Here is an 18,945-nt window from a genome sequence, read left to right as displayed (position 1 = left end):
CGTAGTCTCATGACCCACTTTATCCTGCAATCTAATTGTATTGTTTGTGGATGCAGTGTGATGTTCCAGGTTTATACATTTCGCTTTTTTTTTTTTGGTGATCTAAATCATGCTGCAATCTGGAAATAGGATTGAGAAAGCAGCACAGGTGTTTGGCAACACTAATCCTAATGCCAATGGAAATTCAGACTTTGTTATGCAGTTGGGCGAGGTTGAAAAACTAACTAAATTAGAAACAAAAATATGGTGGAATCTTACTACGTTACAGAACTATTTGGCAAAAGAAATGATTCCCAGAGGACTAAGAATAAAAAAAACAGTCCACTGTCATATATTCAACTGAGTTTAGAAAAGAATGGAATCAAATATTAACAAATTGCTCTCTTAATTTGATGAAACTCATAATTAAAAATGAAGAAATCAAATTAAAAGATGTGCAGAAAAATATGGGAGTTTTGGAAGAATATAAGAATTTGACACACTATGAAGATTCTCTATCCAAGATGAAAGAGAGTATTTTCACTTTAGAAAAGGATATTATTAATTGTAAGAAGTGCAAGTTTGAAAGAGATCTAAACGATTACACAACTGAAAAGGTATATGAATGGGGACAATGGGAGAAATTTCGTAAATCTCCCCGCCCATTTTAAAACAGCATTTTGCTCACAAAAAAAAACACATATAGACCGCAAGTGAGCTTTATGTCCTCAGAATCTGACTTAACCCCTTCATGACCCAGCCTATTTTGACCTTAAAGACCTTGCCGTTTTTTGCAATTCTGACCAGTGTCCCTTTATGAGGTAATAACTCAGGAACGCTTCAACGGATCCTAGCGGTTCTGAGATTGTTTTTTTGTGACATATTGGGCTTCATGTTAGTGGTAAATTTAGGTCATTAAAGTCTGCGTTTATTTGTGATAAAAACGGAAATTTGGCGAAAATTTTGAAAATTTCGCAATTTTCACATTTTGAATTTTTATTCTGCTAAACCAGAGAGTTATGTGACACAAAATAGTTAATAAATAACATTTCCCCCATGTATACTTTACATCAGCACAATTTTGGAAACAAAATTTTTTTTTCCTAGGAAGTTATAAGGGTTAAAATTTGACCAGCGATTTCTCATTTTTACAACGAAATTTACAAAACCATTTTTTTTAGGGACCACCTCACATTTGAAGTCAGTTTGAGGGGTCTATATGGCTGAAAATACCCAAAATGACACCATTCTAAAAACTGCACCCCTCAAGGTGCTCAAAACCACATTCAAGAAGTTTATTAACCCTTCAGGTGCTTCACAGCAGCAGAAGCAACATGGAAGGAAAAAATGAACATTTAACTTTTTAGTCACAAAAATTATCTTTTAGCAACAATTTTTTTATTTTCCAATGGTAAAAGGAGAAATTGAACCACGAAAGTTATTGTCCAATTTGTCCTGAGTACGCTGATACCTCATATGTGGGGATAAATCACTGTTTGGGCGCACGGCAGGGCTTGGAAGGGAAGGAGCGCCATTTGACTTTTTGAATGAAAAATTGGCTCCACTCTTTAGCGGACACCATGTCACGTTTGGAGAGCCCCCGTGTGCCTAAAAATTGGAGCTCCCCCACAAATGACCCCATTTTGGAAACTAGACGCCCCAAGGAACTTATATAGATAAATAGTGAGCACTTTGAACCCCCAGGTGCTTCACAAATTGATCCGTAAAAATGAAAAAGTACTTTTTTTTTCACAAAAAAATTCTTTTAGCCTCAATTTTTTCATTTTCACATGGGCAATAGGATAAAATGGATCATAAAATTTGTTGGGCAATTTCTCCCGAGTACGCCGATACCTCATATGTGGGGGTAAACCACTGTTTGGGCACACGGCAGGGCTCGGAAGGGAAGGCGCGCCATTTGACTTTTTGAATGGAAAATTAGCTCCAATTGTTAGCGGACACCATGTCGCGTTTGGAGAGCCCCTGTGTGCCTAAACATTGGAGCTCCCCCACAAGTGACCCCATTTTGGAAACTAGACCCCCCAAGAAACTTATCTAGATGCATATTGAGCACTTTAAACCCCCAGGTGCTTCACAGAAGTTTATAACGCAGAGCCATGAAAATAAAAAATAATTTTTCTTTCCTCAAAAATGATATTTTAGCCTGGAATTTCCTATTTTGCCAAGGGTAATAGGAGAAATTGGACCCCAAATGTTGTTGTCCAGTTTGTCCTGAGTATGCTGATACCCCATATGTGGGGGTAAATCACTGTTTGGGCGCACGGCAGGGCTCGGAAGGGAAGGCACGCCATTTGGCTTTTTAAATGGAAAATTAGCTCCAATCATTAGCGGACACCATGTCACGTTTGGAGAGCCCCTGTATGCCTAAACATTGGAGATCCCCCACAAATGACCCCATTTTGGAAACTAGACCCCCAAAGGAACTAATCTAGATGTGTGGTGAGGACTTTGAACCCCCAAGTGCTTCACAGAAGTTTATAACGCAGAGCCATGAAAATAAAAAAAAATTATTTTCTCAAAAATGATCTTTTAGCCTGCAATTTTTTATTTTCCCAAGGGTAACAGGAGAAATTTGACCCCAAAAGTTGTTGTCCAGTTTCTCCTGAGTATGCTGATACCCCATATGTGGGGGTAAACCACTGTTTGGGCACATGTCGGGGCTCGGAAGTGAAGTAGTGATGTTTTGAAATGCAGACTTTGATGGAATGCTCTGTGGGCGTCACGTTGCGTTTGCAGAGCCCCTGATGTGGCTAAACAGTAGAAACCCCCCACAAGTGACCCCATTTTGGAAACTAGACCCCCGAAAGGAACTTACCTAGATGTGTGGTGAGCACTTTAAACCCCCAAGTGCTTCACAGAAGTTTATAATGCAGAGCCGTGAAAATAATAAATACGTTTTCTTTCCTCAAAAATAATTATTTAGCCCAGAACATTGGAGATCCCCCACAAATGACCCCATTTTGGAAACTAGACCCCCAAAGGAACTAATCTAGATGTGTGGTGAGGACTTTGAACCCCCAAGTGCTTCACAGAAGTTTATAACGCAGAGCCATGAAAATAAAAAAAATAATTATTTTCTCAAAAATGATCTTTTAGCCTGCAATTTTTTATTTTCCCAAGGGTTACAGGAGAAATTGGACCCCAAAAGATGTTGTCCAGTTTCTCCTGAGTACGCTGATACCCCATGTGTGGGGGTAAACCACTGTTTGGGCACACGTCGGGGCTCAGAAGGGAAGTAGTGACTTTTGAAATGCTGACTTTGATGGAATGCTCTGCGGGCGTCACGTTGCGTTTGCAGAGCCCCTGGTGTGCCTAAACAGTAGAAACCCCCCACAAGTGACCCCATTTTAGAAACTAGACCCCCCCAAGGAACTTATCTAGATATGTGGTCAGCACTTTGAACCCCCAAGTGCTTCACAGATGTTTACAACGCAGAGCCGTGAAAATAAAAAATCATTTTTCTTTCCTCAAAAATGATGTTTTAGCAAGCAATTTTTTATTTTCACAAGGGTAACAGGAGAAATTGGACCCCAATAATTGTTGCACAGTTTGTCCTGAGTATGCTGGTACCCCATATGTGGGGGTAAACCACTGTTTGGGCGCACGTCGGGGCTCGGAATTGAGGGAGCACCATTTGACTTTTTGAATACAAGATTGGCTGCAATCAATGGTGGCGCCATATTGCGTTTGGAGACCCCTAAACAGTGGAAACCCCTCAATTCTACCTCCAACACTAACCCCTCCACACCTCTAACCCTAATCCCAACTGTAGCCATAACCCTAATCACAACCCTAACCACAACCCTAATTCCAACCCTAACCCTAAGGCTATGTGCCCACGTTGCGGATTCGTGTGAGATTTTTCAGCACCATTTTTGAAAAATCCGCGGGTAAAAGGCACTGCGTTTTACCTGCGGATTTACCGGGGATTTCCAGTGTTTTTTGTGCGGATTTCACCTGCAGATTCCTATTGAGGAACAGGTGTAAAATGCTGCGGAATCCGCACAAAGAATTGACATGCTGCGGAAAATACAACGCAGCGTTTCCGCGCTGTATTTTCCGCACCATGGGCACCATGGGTACTGTAAACCTGATGGAACACTGCTGCGAATCCGTAGCGGCCAATCAGCTGCGGATCCGCAGCCAAATCCGCACCGTGTGCACATAGACTAATTCTAAAGGTATGTGCACACGCTGTGGAAAATGCTGCGGATCCGCAGCAGTTTCCCATGAGTTTACAGTTCAATGTAAACCTATGGGAAACAAAAATCGTTGTACACATGCTGCAGAAAAACTGCACGGAAACGCAGCGGTTTACATTCCGCAGCATGTAACTTCTTTCTGCGGATTCCGCAGCGGTTTTACAACTGCTCCAATAGAAAATCGCAGTTGTAAAACTGCAGTGAAATGTGCAGAAAAACTGCGGTAAATCCAGCAGTTTAGCACTGCGGATTTATGAAATCCGCAGCGGAAAAATCAGCAGAGGACCAGAATACGTGTTCACATATCGAAACCCTTAATCCTAACCCTATTCTAACCTTAGTGGGAAAAAAAAAAATTCTTTCTTTTTTTATTGTCCCTACCTATGGGGGTTGTGACGGGGTGTACGGCAGAGCAAGAAGGGGCAACAGGCCAAGGGATGATTCCACAGATTTATTATCAAGAACGCTGGAACAACACATGCAGGTAGATCTACAGAGTCCACAATTAGTCCAACGGAATAGGTTCGGGGCACCTCCCGATAATCCTTGTGCCAGCTAACAAAGCAATAGTCCACACGAGTCCAAGGGATCCCAAAACAATCTCACGAACAACGAGATATGTCCTCAGCTCAAGTCTCGCCCCGTTCGCTTCCGCAGTCACAGATGGATGTGGGGTCTTGCCTCAGCTAAGAATCCCCACTCCTTCTCCTTCAAGGGTCAACTCACATCTGATCTCAAAAATAAGAATGGATTGTCTAAGCTTCTGGGATCCGCCCATGAAGGGGGGTAGGGGTCACACCTTCTATTCAATAATTGGGTCCACCAGAAGATTCTAGACTGGTCGGCTCCGCTTAGTCTATGTAGGATGTACATTTGACTAGCCACCTGCTGTGAGGAAGAATGGCTATTCTTTCACTAGTGGTGTTGACAAAGCTTAATTACATTATAGCTTAGGGCTGCAAGTATTGGGGGAAGGAGACATATTGTTACAGGTGAACTCCCAGCACAAGAAAATACATAAATTACAGCTAATAGAAACCAGAGAACAGTTACATACATAAAATGGCATATTATTCAAATACAGGACAGGGCAAAAGTACATATCATGACAGGGGTGACAAAGGGGGGGGTCATTTACTATTTTTTTTATTTTGATCACTGAGATATAACCTATCTCAGTGATCAAAATGCACTTTGGGACGAATCTGCCGGCCGGTAGATTCGGCGGGCGCACTGCGCATGCGCCCGCCATTTTGGAAGATGGCGGCGCCCAGGGAGAAGACGGACGGACCCCGGGAGGATCGGTAAGTATGATGGGGTGGGGGGAGCATGGGGGGGATCGGAGCATGGGGGGTGGATCGGAGCGCGGGGGGGGGATCGGAGCGCGGGGGTGGATCGCAGCACGGGGGGTGGATCGGAGCACGGGGGGTGGATCGGAGCTCGGGGGTTGGATCAGAGCACGGGGGGGTGATTGGAGCATGGGGGGAGCGGACAAGAGCACGGGGGAGCGGAGCACAGGACGGAGGGGAGCCGGAGCAGTGTACCGGACAGATCGGTGGGTTGGGGGGGCGATCGGTGGGGTGGGGTGGGGGCACATTAGTGTTTCCAGCCATGGGCGATGATATTGCAGCATCGGCCATGGCTGGATTGTAATATTTCACCAGTTTTAATAGGTGAAATATTACAAATCGCTCTGATTGGCATTTTCACTTTCAACAGCCACTCAGAGCAATCGTAGCCACGGGGGGGTGAAGCCACCCCCCCTGGGCTAAACTACCACTCCCCCTGTCCCTGCAGATCTGGTGAAATGGGAGTTAACCCTTTCACCCGATCTGCAGGGACGCAATCTTTCCATGATGCCACATAGGCGTCACAGGTCGGATTGGCACCGACTTTCATGACGCCTACGTGGCATCAAAGGTCGGGAAGGGGTTAACGGATACATATGCAAGTACATCGGATGCCTCAGTTGAATATAATACAAATGAAAATAGAAAGAGAAACTATAGGATGTCAAAAAATGTAAGAGGAGAGGAGGAAGAAAACATAAAAAATCCACCAGGAGTAACTACTCGTTACAACAAGAAAAAATTCAAGTAAATGAAGAAATAGTGTGGTGAATTTATCCACATGTGAACTTACAAAAGATCAATTAGAAGTATTTGCCTCAGGCTTGAATTTTGTGCCTGACACGAATTTTATCCTTGTCATGACTATTTTAGACATCAATAAATTCATTAGAAACCTTACTATTAAAAAACATTTTTTCTCAGAGGAAAGTGAAAGTGTTTTGGCGTTTGGTGAAAATAATGAAAATAAATATGAAAATTTGGACTTCAAAGATCAAATGTCGCTTATTACTCTGCAGGACTTATCATCTGAACAAATCCCAATGGGAGAAAAAAAGAATCAATCTGATAGCCTCAAAGTAAAAAATCCCTATTTTTACCCAATACAGACCAGAGTGGAGCGTATGGAGGATTTCCAAGAAATGATCGAGAAAGACCTAAGTAAATTAAAAGAAGAATGTGATAAAAAAACAATTACCAAAAAATCCAATTTTACATTTAATCATAAAAAGGCTCTTCAAGAATTAAAAGATATGAAGAATATTGTGATAAAAAGAAGTGACAAAGGAGGAATGATTGTCATTCTAAATGAAGTAGATTACATCACTAAAGTGGAAGAACATCTTGCAGATTACAACACATATGAAAAACTTGACAGCAATCCTACTAAGGAATATAATTCAAAAAATAGTAGAATGATCGAAAAAGGTGTAAGTTTGGGTGTTTTACACAAAAAACAAGCAGAGTATTTATATGTACCTTTTCCCATTTTACCAACACTATATGGACTTCCTAAACTCCATAAGAGTGATGGCATACCACCCATTAGACCCATAGTCTCAGGGGTCGGATCTATGACTGAACATATGTGTGAGTGGTTGGATTCATTATTGCAACCATTAGCAAGAAGGACACCAGGTTACATCAAGGACTCTAGAGAAGTACTAAAAACTTTCTCTAGTAAAACATGGGAAGAAGGTTTTTCGTGGTTTTGTTGCGATGTTATTTCACTTTACACGAGTATGTCACATGATGTTGCCATGATAGCCTTGGAGTTTCACCTGAATAACTACAATCTTTATTCACAGGATCTGATACAGTACATATTGCAAGTGACATTTTTTTTACTCAAGCATAATGTTTTTTTCATTTAATAAGACTATTTACAGACAAAGGACTGGAGTTCCTATGGTGGGAGCTAAGTACTCCCCATCACTAGCAAATCTGACTATGGCTTTTTGGGAATCTGTGTACATATATTCTGTTCATAACCCGTTTCTTGATCATTTGTTCTGGTATGGCAGATACATCGATGACACCCTCATAATTTGGGGGGGCGATGTGTCTGCCATACCGGAATTCATGGAATATGTCAATGGTAATGATTTTGATATTAGGTTTACGCACAGGCACAACAAAAAGTGTATATTGTTCCTTGATCTAGAACTGGAGGGTGAGTGCAGTAAATCTATTCACAGAAAAACGCATATCAAACCCATGAGTGGAAATACGGTTTTACACGCTAAGAGTAGTTGCCCCTCCCACACAATTAAATCCATACCGGTGGGAGAATTTACTAGACTCAAAACCAGGGATTCAAGCTTGAGGAGGCTAATTTGCATATTCCAGGTGCCTTCTGGGAAAAGCGAAGAGTCTCCCTAAGCTAGAAGATCGTTGGGTACAGCCGGGACCAGCTGCTTGGAAAGCATCACCAAACCGCGCGCCTTACGGCGCGCGAATTTTTGCCTGTAGGACATTATTGCAAGAGAGCTTGGCTGAGTAGATTACACAAGAAGGAAAACACACGGCAAGTCAGCAGGATCTAGGAGCAACATGGCAGATGTGACAACCTACATGGTGAGCTGCAGCATGTGCTACATGTTCACAGATCGACCAGAAGAAGAATCAAATTTCACCTGTCAGAAGTGTAGACTAGTGGCCCTTTTAGAAGAAAAGGTGCGGGGTCTGGAAGAAAGAATAGCAACTTTGAAACTCATCAAAGAGAATGAAGACTTTCTAGACAGAACAGAAGCATCTCTACTGGTCACAGAAGGTGAAAAAAGTGTCAGAGAACCTCCAAAAGCAGATGAGTGGAAGCATGTGACCAAAAGAAGCAAGAAGACCATGGAGAAATCACCAACCACACAACTGAAGAACCGATATCAAATCTTTGTAGAGGATGAAGATGGCACACCTAAGGATGAAGCAATACCAGCAAGCAAAAAAGAAAAGGGCACACAGCAACAAGTGACAGCAAAAAGTACAGCCAAGAAGCAACGAAGAGTGGTGGTGGTGGGAGACTCACTACTGAGAGGCACAGAAGCAGCCATCTGCAGACCGGACATAACTGCAAGAGAAGTATGCTGCCTTCCAGGTGCGATGATCAAGGATGTGACCGATAGGATACCAAAGCTCTTCAGCTCCAAGGACGTCCACCCATTTCTTCTGATACATGTTGGCACCAATGACACGGCAAGGAAGGACCTACCGACAATCTGCAAAGACTTTGAAGAGTTGGGGAAGAAAGTAAAGGAACTGGATGCACAGGTAGTTTTTTCTTCTATCCTTCCAGTAGACGGGCATGGCACCAGGAGATGGAACAGGATCCTTGATGCAAACAACTGGCTAAGACGATGGTGCAGACAACAAGGATTCGGATTCCTGGACCACGGTGTGAATTACTTGTACGATGGACTCCTCGCCAGAGACGGACTACACCTCAACAAACCTGGGAAACACACATTCGCCAGAAGACTCGCTACACTCATCAGGAGGGCGTTAAACTAGAAGAAGAGGGGACGGGAAAAAAAACATTAGACTTGAACAAAGAAGATCCAGGAAAACATACTCAGAAGGGAGGTAAGAACATTTCTAAAACAATCCACAGCGAGGAGATTGGAACAAAACAAAATCCTCTAAACTGCATGCTCGCAAACGCCAGAAGCCTGACAAACAAGATGGAAGAACTAGAAGCAGAAATATCTACAGGTAACTTTGACATAGTGGGAATAACCGAGACATGGTTAGATGAAAGCTATGACTGGGCAGTTAACTTACAGGGTTACAGTCTGTTTAGAAAGGATCGTAAAAATCGGAGAGGAGGAGGGGTTTGTCTCTATGTAAAGTCTTGTCTAAAGTCCACTTTAAGGGAGGATATTAGCAAAGGAAATGAGGATGTCGAGTCCATATGGGTCGAAATTCATGGAGGGAAAAATGGTAACAAAATTCTCATTGGGGTCTGTTACAAACCCCCAAATATAACAGAAACCATGGAAAGTCTACTTCTAAAGCAGATAGATGAAGCTGCAACCCATAATGAGGTCCTGGTTATGGGGGACTTTAACTACCCGGATATTAACTGGGAAACAGAAACCTGTGAAACCCATAAAGGCAACAGGTTTCTGCTAATAACTAGTGTTGAGCATTCCGATACCGCAAGTATCGGGTATTGGCCGATACTTGCGGTATCGGAATTCCGATACCGAGATCCGATACTTTTGTGGTATCGGGTATCGGTATCGGATACATAGGGATCTGTAAAATAAAGAATAAAAATAAAAAATATTGATATATTTACCTCTCCGGCGGCCCCTGGACTCAGCGCGGGTAACCGGCAGGCTTCGTTGTTCAAAATCAGCGCTTTTAGGACCTGAGAATCACGTCCCGGCTTCTGATTGGTCGCGGGCCGCCCATGTGACCGCCACGCGACCAATCACAAGCCGCGACGTCACCGCAAGCTATTGACGCGCTCATTTTTAAAAATGAGCGCGTCAATAGCTTGCGGTGACGTCGCGGCTTGTGATTGGTCGCGGCCACGCGACCAATCACAAGCCGCTATGTCTTTCAAAGCCATTAACGCGCTCATTTTTAAAAATGAGCGCGTCAATAGCTTGCGGTGACGTCGCGGCTTGTGATTGGTCGCGGCCACGCGACCAATCACAAGCCGCTATGTCTTTCAAAGCCATTAACGCGCTCATTTTTAAAAATGAGCGCGTCAATAGCTTGCGGTGACGTCGCGGCTTGTGATTGGTCGCGTGGCGGTCACATGGGCGGCCCGCGACCAATCAGAAGCCGGGACGTGATTCTCAGGTCCTAAAAGCTCTGATTTTGAACAACGAAGCCTGCCGGTTACCCGCGCTGAGTTCAGGGGCCGCCGGAGAGGTAAATATATCAATATTTTTTATTTTTATTCTTTATTTTACACCTCCCTATGGATCCCAGGGCCTGAAGGAGAGTTTCCTCTCCTTCAGACCCTGGGAACCATGAGAATACCTTCCGATACTTGATGTCCCATTGACTTGTATTGGTATCGGATATCGGTATCGGCGATATCCGATATTTTTCGGGTATCGGCCGATACTATCCGATACCGATACTTTCAAGTATCGGACGGTATCGCTCAACACTACTAATAACCAAGAAAAATTATCTTTCACAATTGGTGCAGAATCCAACCAGAGGAGCAGCACTTTTAGACCTAATACTATCTAATAGACCTGACAGAATAACAGATCTGCAGGTGGTCGGGCATCTAGGAAATAGCGACCACAATATTGTACAGTTTCACCTGTCTTTCACTAGGGGGACTTGTCAGGGAGTCACAAAAACACTGAACTTTAGGAAGGCAAAGTTTGACCAGCTTAGAGATGCCCTTAATCTGGTAGACTGGGACAATATCCTCAGAAATAAGAATACAGATAATAATTGGGAAATGTTTAAGAACATCCTAAATAGGCAGTGTAAGCGGTTTATTCCTTGTGGGAATAAAAGGACTAGAAATAGGAAAAACCCAATGTGGCTAAACAAAGAAGTAAGACAGGCAATTAACAGTAAAAAGAAAGCATTTGCACTACTAAAGCAGGATGGCACCATTGAAGCTCTAAAAAACTATAGGGAGAAAAATACTTTATCTAAAAAACTAATTAAAGCTGCCAAAAAGGAAACAGAGAAGCACATTGCTAAGGAGAGTAAAACTAATCCCAAACTGTTCTTCAACTATATCAATAGTAAAAGAATAAAAACTGAAAATGTAGGCCCCTTAAAAAATAGTGAGGAAAGAATGGTTGTAGATGACGAGGAAAAAGCTAACATATTAAACACCTTCTTCTCCACGGTATTCACGGTGGAAAATGAAATGCTAGGTGAAATCCCAAGAAACAATGAAAACCCTATATTAAGGGTCACCAATCTAACCCAAGAAGAGGTGCGAAACCGGCTAAATAAGATTAAAATAGATAAATCTCCGGGTTCGGATGGCATACACCCACGAGTACTAAGAGAACTAAGTAATGTAATAGATAAACCATTATTTCTTATTTTTAGGGACTCTATAGCGACAGGGTCTGTTCCGCAGGATTGGCGCATAGCAAATGTGGTGCCAATATTCAAAAAGGGCTCTAAAAGTGAACCTGGAAATTATAGGCCAGTAAGTCTAACCTCTATTGTTGGTAAAATATTTGAAGGGTTTCTGAGGGATGTTATTCTGGATTATCTCAATGAGAATAACTGTTTAACTCCATATCAGCATGGGTTTATGAGAAATCGCTCCTGTCAAACCAATCTAATCAGTTTTTATGAAGAGGTAAGCTATAGGCTGGACCACGGTGAGTCATTGGACGTGGTATATCTCGATTTTTCCAAAGCGTTTGATACCGTGCCACACAAGAGGTTGGTACACAAAATGAGAATGCTTGGTCTGGGGGAAAATGTGTGTAAATGGGTTAGTAACTGGCTTAGTGATAGAAAGCAGAGGGTGGTTATAAATGGTATAGTCTCTAACTGGGTCGCTGTGACCAGTGGGGTACCGCAGGGGTCAGTATTGGGACCTGTTCTCTTCAACATATTCATTAATGATCTGGTAGAAGGTTTACACAGTAAAATATCGATATTTGCAGATGATACAAAACTATGTAAAGCAGTTAATACAAGAGAAGATAGTATTCTGCTACAGATGGATCTGGATAAGTTGGAAACTTGGGCTGAAAGGTGGCAGATGAGGATTAGCAATGATAAATGTAAGGTTATACACATGGGAAGAAGGAATCAATATCACCATTACACACTGAATGGGAAACCACTGGGTAAATCTGACAGGGAGAAGGACTTGGGGATCCTAGTTAATGATAAACTTACCTGGAGCAGCCAGTGCCAGGCAGCAGCTGCCAAGGCAAACAGGATCATGGGGTGCATTAAAAGAGGTCTGGATACACATGATGAGAGCATTATACTGCCTCTGTACAAATCCCTAGTTAGACCGCACATGGAGTACTGTGTCCAGTTTTGGGCACCGGTGCTCAGGAAGGATATAATGGAACTAGAGAGAGTACAAAGGAGGGCAACAAAATTAATAAAGGGGATGGGAGAACTACAATACCCAGATAGATTAGCGAAATTAGGATTATTTAGTCTAGAAAAAAGACGACTGAGGGGCGATCTAATAACCATGTATAAGTATATAAGGGGACAATACAAATATCTCACTGAGGATCTGTTTATACCAAGGAAGGTGACGGGCACAAAGGGGCATTCTTTGCGTCTGGAGGAGAGAAGGTTTTTCCACCAACATAGAAGAGGATTCTTTACTGTTAGGGCAGTGAGAATCTGGAATTGCTTGCCTGAGGAGGTGGTGATGGCGAACTCAGTCGAGGGGTTCAAGAGAGGCCTGGATATCTTCCTGGAGCAGAACAATATTGTATCATACAATTAGGTTCTGTAGAAGGACGTAGATCTGGGGATTTATTATGATGGAATATAGGCTGAACTGGATGGACAAATGTCTTTTTTCGGCCTTACTAACTATGTTACTATGTTAAGAGAAATTGCAGTGAAACAATAGACAGAGAAAGAGAGTTTGACAATTTGGAAACACGACTTGATAGGCGCAGCTATCCTAAATGGTGCCTACAAAGAGCCCGAAATATGGTGGATTAAAAAAGATAGAGAAAATCTATTAAAATCTAATTTTAAATCTAAAAAAAAGTAGGGCAGTTAAGCAACCTATTTTATAAGAGGATGACATTTTGTCAAATATACTAAATGATGGCATTAACATAGTAGCCAGAAGAGTCCCAACCATAGGAGATTTAATTTCTCCCAGTCAATACACATCCAAATCTAAATCTAATACGTGGTTGGAATGTAAAGACTTCTATAAATGCGGCACTATTGCATGCAGCACATGTGCATCTAGCCAATTAGGCAATACATTCACTAATTATGATAACTCTAAAAGTTATAAAATTAGAGCTTTTATAAATTGCCACTCTAAAAATGTGGTATACAAGATCAACTGTACACAGTGTAAAATTTCATATGTGGGATGTACCACCAGAAAGATCAAAACCAGAATCTCTGAACATATAAGAGATACAAGTAATTTTAACGGAGGTAAAAGAAATATATCTATAGTTGCCAAACATTTTGCAACTTGCCACTGAGGTAACATTGCAGCGATGTCTGTCCAGGGCATAGAATTGGTTAAATGCTCAAATCGTGGTGGGGATATCAAAAGACGCCTCCTAACTAGGGAGGCGTATTGGATATACAGTTTACAAACAAGATCACCGTTAGGTTTAAATAAGAAAAACGAAATATTATATCATTATTGTTAAACTAGATGGTGGCCTGATTCTAACGCATCGGGTATTCTAGAATATGCATGTCCACGTAGTATATTGCCCAGCCACGTAGTATATTGCCCAGCGACATAGTATACAGCACAGAGCCATGTAGTATATTGCCCAGCGACGTAGTATACAGCATAGAGCCACGTAGCATATTGCCCAGTCACATAGTATATTGCCCAGTTACATAGTATATTGCCCAGTGACGTAGTATACAGCACAGAGCCACGTAGTATATTGCACAGCCCACATAGTATATTGCCCAGTCACGTAGTATATTGCCCAGTCACGTAGTGTATTGCCCAGCCACGTAGTATATTGCCCAGCGACGTAGTATACAGCACAGAGCCACATAGTATATTGCACAGCGACATAGTATACAGCACAGAGCCACGTAGTATATTGCCCAGCTACGTAGTATATTGCCCAGCCACGTATGTCACAGGTTAAAAAATAAAAAATAAACATACTCACCTTCCGATCCTAGGGCCCCTAGTAGTTCTGTCGGCAGCTCCCGGTCCCAGGGTGTGATGACATCGCGGTCACATGACCGTGATGTTATGGCAGGTCCTTCTCGCGCAGGCGCGCAGGACCTATGATGGCGTCGCGGTCACGTGTCCATGACATCATGGCAGGTCCTTCTCACGCAGGACCTGTGATGACGTCACGGTGACATGACCGTGACGTCATGGCAGGTCCTTCTCGCGCAGGCGTGCAGGGCCTGTGATGAGGTCGCGGTCACATGACCATGACGTCATGGCAGGTCTTTCTCCCATACCATCGTTGGCACCGGAACTTGCCGCTTGCATGGAGCAGTTACCGGAGCGTGGCGAGGAGCGGGAAAGGCGGCGGAAGGTGAGTATATAATGATTTTTTATTTATTTTTATTATTTTTAACATTAGATCCTTTTACTATTGATGCTGCATAGGCAGCATCAATAGTAAAAACTTGGTCACACAGGGTTAATAACGGCGGTAACAGAGTGAGTTACCCGCGGCATAACGCGGTCCGTTACCGCCGGCATTAACCCTGTGTGAGCGGTGACCGGAGGGGAGTATGTGGGCACCTGGCGCTGACTGCGGGGAGTAAGGAGCGGTCATTTTCTTCCGGACTGTGCCCGTCGCTGATTGGTCGTGGCTGTTTTGCCGCGACCAATCAGTGATTTGGATTTCCTTGACAGACAGAGGCCGCGACCAATAAATATCCGTGACAGACAGAAGGACAGACAGACGGAAGTGACCCTTAGACAATTATATAGTAGATAGTTTTTATTCATTTTTATTTAGTTTTATTGTTACATGGTAGGACCTGCGACTTCTCAGTCATGTGACTGTGAAACTCATAGTAATTGGTTTCTTAGTACTATGAATACCAGCATGGTAGGACCTGCGACTTCTCAGTCATGTGACTGTGAAACTCATAGTGATTGGTTTCTTAGTACTATGAATACTGGCAATGCTCATATGCTGTTAGACATGATTAAGATCGCATAGATCGAAACGCGTTGTCTATCCTCATGACTGCATCCACCTTTGAGCAAGGATTTTAATCACGCTATATTTATATGCACCAATAAAGCATTTCAAGATTTTAGAAGCTGGAGTATACACCTTTTCTTCATCTACCACTCAGTACTGTATATATGTGGCCTGGCCACTACCAGAGCTGGGTAACCGCTGATTGATAGTTGTGCTGGACCCCACTGATCTGATATTGATGAACCTATCCAGTGGATAGATCAATATTATAGTAGTGGAAAAAATATATAATGCTCACTGTCCTCAATATCCATTTACACACCCATCACCTGTAACATAGGAGCACTCTAGTGCCCCTTCCCTGTTCCACTGATTTCCAAAAGTTCAGTTGTATAGTTAGTAATGCCAATGAAACATTATAATAGCTTTACCCACTCTGAGAATGTTAGCACTAAACCTCACATGTAACACTTTCAGAATAGACATAGAGGGGCATCTCACAAAATTAGAATATCATTAAAAAGTTAATTTATTTCACTTCTTCACTACAAAATATAAAACTTAGATAGTTTTCGTTTTAAATGATCCACAATGGATGTGATAGATCCATTTTATAATAAATCTGAAAGGATTCAGTCATATTGGCTCAGTCCATCTTATTGACTTTTTCTTACCTAAGCTGGAATATTCTAAAATCATCTAAATTTTAAAAAGTATGCCAAAATGCACTAGTAATCCAGTGTGTAAAAGAAGTACACTATTCATAATGGAAAACTCTGATTGCGCGAATTGTGTATTGTGATGTATAAAATTAGTGAACACTAATGTATGGAAATCATTGGTACTTACGTTGTCTCCATGCACAATTTATCCCTGAATGAAGTGCAGTAGTCCACATGGTATTCCGTGTTACTTCCGTTTGTCATTACCCAGTAGAGGTTCACATACAGAGGAAGGTCACCAACGAAAGCCTCACATTTTAGGCTAAGATTCTGTCCTAAGAAGATCAAAATCACGTGTTCAGTATTCACTTACAATGATCTCCTGTTAGAATGGATCTGTAACAACCAGAGAGGTGCCAATAAATCTTTATCTTCCACCAGAAGTCACTATTTATTTCTGCACATAGGTCACTAAACGCAAAATAATAATATTGAGTGGATATCCTTGTGCACAATATTGTCTGCAGTTTGTGGGCAACCTTGCTGCCAGGGTTTAAAGACCTTTTTAATGAGCTATACTGTGTTGTAAGTGATTTAGCCCCTATAACAGCCAGAGTAGCACTGTACCTGGTACTGGTACAGCGCCTGAGAAAATCATTTTTAATTCATATGCAAATGAGGAGGCTTCTGTGCAACTTTGGGGTGGCCAAGAGCTTAGTGAACCATTACGCCTCCTCATTTGCCTATCTGGGCCCTAGCCAATACATGGTCTTGGACCACCATCTTTTTTTTTTTTACAAACAAAAACGAAAACTGATGCGATGAACCATTTTTGGAGACTGGTTTCTATATAATCGTTTATGATCTGATGTTCTGGACTCAAAAGATTATATATTTTAACCTTGGTGAGACGGGAGTTACATACTAAATCAGTGGGACAGTCATAAATCCAGTGTGGGGGTAATTTTTCAGATTCAGACAGGAAAAAGCATCAGCAAAATTTTCAAATTTTTTGGGTAACCCAATGGGCAGAGTTTAAGAAAAGTTTACAGATAAGGACATACAGTACAGACCAAAAGTTTGGACACAACTTCTCATTTAAAGATTTTTCTGCATTTTCATGACTATGAAAATTGTACATTCACACTGAAGGCATTAAAACTATGAATTAACACATGTGGAATTATATACTCAACAAAAAAGTGTGAAACAACTGAAATTATGTCTTATATTCTAGTTTCTTCAAAGTAGCCACCTTTTGCTTTGATGACTGCTTTGCACACTCTTGGCATTCTCTTGATAATCTTCAAGAAGAAGTTACCGGGAATGGTCTTCCAACAATCTTGAAGAAGTTCCCAGAGATGCTTAGCACTTGTTGGCCCTTTTTCCATCACCCTGCGGTCCAGCTCACCCCCAAACCATCTCGATTGGGTTCAGGTCTGGTGACTGTGGAGGCCAGGTCATCTGGCGTAGCACCCCATCACTATCCTTCTTGGTCAAATAGCCCTTACACAGCCTGGAGGTGTGTTTGAGGTCATTGTCCTGTTGAAAAATAAATGATGGTCCAACTAAACGCAAACCGGATGGAATAGCATGCCGCTGCAAGATGCTGTGGTAGCCATGCTGGTTCAGTAAGCCTTCGATTTTGAATAAATCCCTAACAGTGTCACCAGCAAAGCACCCCCACACCATCACACCTCCTCCTCCATGCTTCACGGTGGAAACCAGGCCTGTAGAGTCCATCCTTTCACCTTTTCTGCATCACACAAAGACACGGTAATTGGAACCAAAGATCTCAAATTTGGACTCATGAGACCAAAGCACAGATTTCCACTGGTCTAATGTCCATTCCTTGTGTTCTTTAGCCCAAACAAGTCTCTTCTGCTTGTTGCCTGTCCTTAGCAGTGGTTTCCTAGGAGCTATTTTAACATGAAGGCCTGCTGCACAAAGTCTCCTCTTAACAGTTGTTGTCTGCTGCTAGAACTCTGTGTGGCATTGACCTGGTCTCTAATCTGAGCTGCTGTTAAACTGTGATTTCTGAGGCTGGTGACTCGGATAAACTTATCCTTAGAAGCAGAGGTGACTCTTGGTCTTTCTTTCCTTGGGCGGTCCTCATGTGAGCCAGTTTCTTTGTAGTGCTTGATGGTTTTTGCCACTACACTTGGGGACACTTTCAAAGTTTGCCCAATTTTTCGGACTGACTGACCTTCATTTATTAAAGTAACGATGGCCACTCATTTTTTTTTTACTTAGCTGCTTTTTTCTTGCCATAATACAAATTCTAACAGTCTATTCAGAAGGACTATCAGCTGTGTATCCCCCAGACTTCTGCACAACACAACTGATGGTCCCAACCCCATTTATAAGGCAAGAAATCCCACTTATTAAACCTGACAGGGCACACCTGTGAAGTGAAAACCATTCCTGGTGACTACCTTTTGAAGCTCATCAAGAGAATGCCAAGAGTGTGCAAAGCAGTCATCAAAGCAAAAGGTGGCTACTTTGAAGAACCTAGAATTTAAGACATAATTTCAGTTGTTTCACACTTTTTTGTCAAGTATATAATTCCACATGTGTTAATTCATAGTTTTGATGCCTTCAGTGTGAATGCACAATTTTCATAGTCATGAAAATACAGAAAAATCTTTAAATGAGAAGGTGTGTCAAAACTTTTGGTCTGTGCTGAACATCACTTTTCCAGCAAACAATATTTTTCTGGTGCCAGTCAATAACCTGATTATATTTGCATAATCGAGTTATGCCCAAGACCCCAGCTGCTTAGAGTCGTCACACAGGAGTAGAAGGCCTAAAAGAGTGAGCCAAGTGTGGAGAGATTGGGCACAACAGGAGATAGGGAAAGGATCAAGCCTGGGGAGCACCTTGCAATAAAGATATTGAGTCCCACACACTG

General features: G+C 42.2%; 1 protein-coding gene across 3 annotated transcripts in view; it reads right to left on the bottom strand.

The window, feature by feature from the left end:
* The window catches only part of IL18R1 (interleukin 18 receptor 1), a 182,729-nt gene that overhangs the window by 84,747 nt on the left and 79,037 nt on the right, over positions 1–18,945 (bottom strand). For all 3 annotated transcript variants that reach the window (XM_069757619.1, XM_069757618.1, XM_069757620.1), the window contains one exon: positions 16,222–16,369. In XM_069757619.1, coding sequence (XP_069613720.1) covers positions 16,222–16,369 — 148 coding nt within the window. The remainder of the gene's footprint in view (positions 1–16,221; positions 16,370–18,945) is intronic.

This window comes from Ranitomeya imitator, chromosome 3 (genome assembly GCF_032444005.1).
Source record: "Ranitomeya imitator isolate aRanImi1 chromosome 3, aRanImi1.pri, whole genome shotgun sequence".
Lineage (NCBI taxonomy): Eukaryota > Metazoa > Chordata > Amphibia > Anura > Dendrobatidae > Ranitomeya > Ranitomeya imitator.
Note: the sequence above shows the minus strand (reverse complement) of the source record. Positions and strands in the feature narration are given on the sequence as shown.